The 2,303-nt window shown below is 27.4% G+C and overlaps 1 protein-coding gene across 1 annotated transcript; it reads right to left on the reverse strand.

Moving 5' to 3' along the window:
* Window positions 1–658: 658 nt before the first annotated feature.
* LOC108328752 (kunitz-type trypsin inhibitor KTI1) lies at window positions 659–1,443 on the reverse strand. The gene has a single exon (XM_017562642.2). It carries the CDS (start codon window positions 1,403–1,405, stop codon window positions 776–778), a length of 630 nt encoding a protein of 209 aa, XP_017418131.2. The 5' UTR covers window positions 1,406–1,443; the 3' UTR covers window positions 659–775.
* Window positions 1,444–2,303: the final 860 nt, after the last annotated feature.

Genomic DNA, 2,303 nt, shown 5'->3' on the forward strand with positions numbered 1-2,303 from the left:
TAAGCAAAATTTCTAAAAGAATTAACTGTAAGAATATTTTTTTATTACCTTGAGCAACTTAAAATTATTTAAATATATAAACTTTTAGGTCTCACACAGTGGTGAGCCTCTGGCCCTCCTCTAGTATTGGATGTCAGTAATTAAAACTTTCGGAAAATCTTCATATTTATATTTAATTTGAAAGTAATTTTAATTGATTTTTTTTAAATGTATAATAAATAGGTCAAAATGATAAGCCAAAATGATTTATTTTTATATTAAGTTAAAAGTGAATTCTTCTATCGATGATTTCTAATAAATTTCAATTAATAAAATTCTCTATAAATTAAAATTAATTTATGTATAAGTTAATTCTCACATTAACGTCTAAAAAAGTAAATTTTTATTCAATATATAAACTAATTTTATTTTACAAAAAAAAAAATCATTTCACTTTTTTCTCTTCTTAATTAGCTCTTTACACATAAATCCTTACAAGAACATTTATCCAAACACACATCTTTATAATATAAATTTACTAAATGGTAATAATAATTAATAGCAGTAAAATTATAATTAAATTATCTTACAAAGTATCTTCGTCCTAGTATGATTATTATATCCAGTTTAAGTTCTTTTAATTAATTTCGCCTATGCATAAATGGAAAGATTCAACTAATTCATGGCTTAAGCTTTGATTATTTTATTGAAACCTGCAATAATAACGTGTACAAGTTAAAAACCAAAGCATATTGATTTAGTCATAAGCACATGACTTTTCAGGGGCACCGGTGCATCATGCACTTGCTTTGAATCTTTCCCCGAATTTCTTAAACTTAACCACCAAGCGATTTTCGTCACTCTTACTCACCACCAAACGCCTGTTTTCTCCATCATCGACCTCAACTGCAAGGTAGCTACATTTACGAGGACGAGGACCCGAGGGACAGAACAAGAGGTTGTAGCCCAGAAAGTAACCCGGAGCGCTCCGAATTTGAAATAAACCCGATACAGTGTTGTCGTATCCTTTAATTTTAACATAGAGTTGCTCTTTCTCATCATCCCCCAAAGCAGTCCAGTCAGAAGGAGTGGCGCCACTACACTTAAGATCATAAGGAAGCTGGATATTTAAATAGTCCAATTCTCCGACATAAAGAAAACCCGGCGGATCTGATCTAAATTTCACCGGTGTACCATAAACAGAAGAATTTGAATTTTGGATAACAGATAAAGGACAGGTTTCGTTTCCTGTACGGGTAATGCCTAGACCACCCCCACCGTTTTGCGGAATAAGAAAGTAATAGGCAGAAGAATACAGAACAGAATTACCCTTCATGTCTAGCACATCCGCGGTGCTTGAAGGAAGGTACGAGGTGAAGGCAGAAAGTAGAAAGAGAACGAAGAAGGTGGTAGTACGCATCTCCATTTCTTATGAGAGGCTTGTTGTGAATAAGCAACCTAGCAAGAATCTATTTATGGACTGCCTGTAGTAGAGTGACTCGTAGATTAATATGGAAATGGTGAATAGTATATTATGAGTTTAATATATTTTTCTCAAAATAAAAATAGTACATATAATTATTTTAATTCAATTACGTTGAATTTGTTTTGACCTATTAAACATGTTTTAATATAATATTTGAGTGGTTTACAGATATATTTATGTTCAATGTTAACTTGTAAACACATTTGACATGTCAAAAATTTAATATAATTTTGTTAAAAAGACAATACTTATTTATTTTTAAAATTTAAGAACCAACATATATTCACATAAATAAATAAATTTTAATTTTAAGTCAAAATTTAACGACTAAAAATGATATTTAATCTATCATTGATGATACGAGATTGAATAATTAACTCATTAGTAAGCATGTATACTTAAAAAATTTTACATATATTTTTGTTCTCTTTAATTTTTAAGTGAAAATTAGAATTAATCTATTTTTAAAATTTAGTCTAATTTAATCTCTGAACTTTAAATAATGGATTTAATGCTTTTAAGTTTATTTTTAAAGTTATAAGACTAAATTAAATCAAAATCTAAAAGTAAATTAACTTTAATTTTTAGTAATAAAAATTAAAAACTAAAAACATACTGAAAAACAATGATATCACGAGAAAATAGAAGAAAAGAATATATACGGATAAATTTTATGGGTTGTGAAACGAAAATATGTAAAGAAATCTCTATATGACCGAGTATGACTTTGAATATAATATATTCTATTATAAACGTAACGGATTATTTTTAAAATTATTTTATTGTTTATATTTATGTGTAAAAATGTCATAATAATTATATTATTAATATATTATAA

Source organism: Vigna angularis, chromosome 2 (assembly GCF_016808095.1).
Source record: "Vigna angularis cultivar LongXiaoDou No.4 chromosome 2, ASM1680809v1, whole genome shotgun sequence".
Taxonomy (NCBI): Eukaryota; Viridiplantae; Streptophyta; class Magnoliopsida; order Fabales; family Fabaceae; genus Vigna; species Vigna angularis.

What these genes read in the sequence shown, in the direction of transcription:
- LOC108328752 (XM_017562642.2), bottom strand. Translation starts at nt 1,405, where the DNA reads ATGGAGATGCGTACTACCACCTTCTTCGTTCTCTTTCTACTTTCTGCC.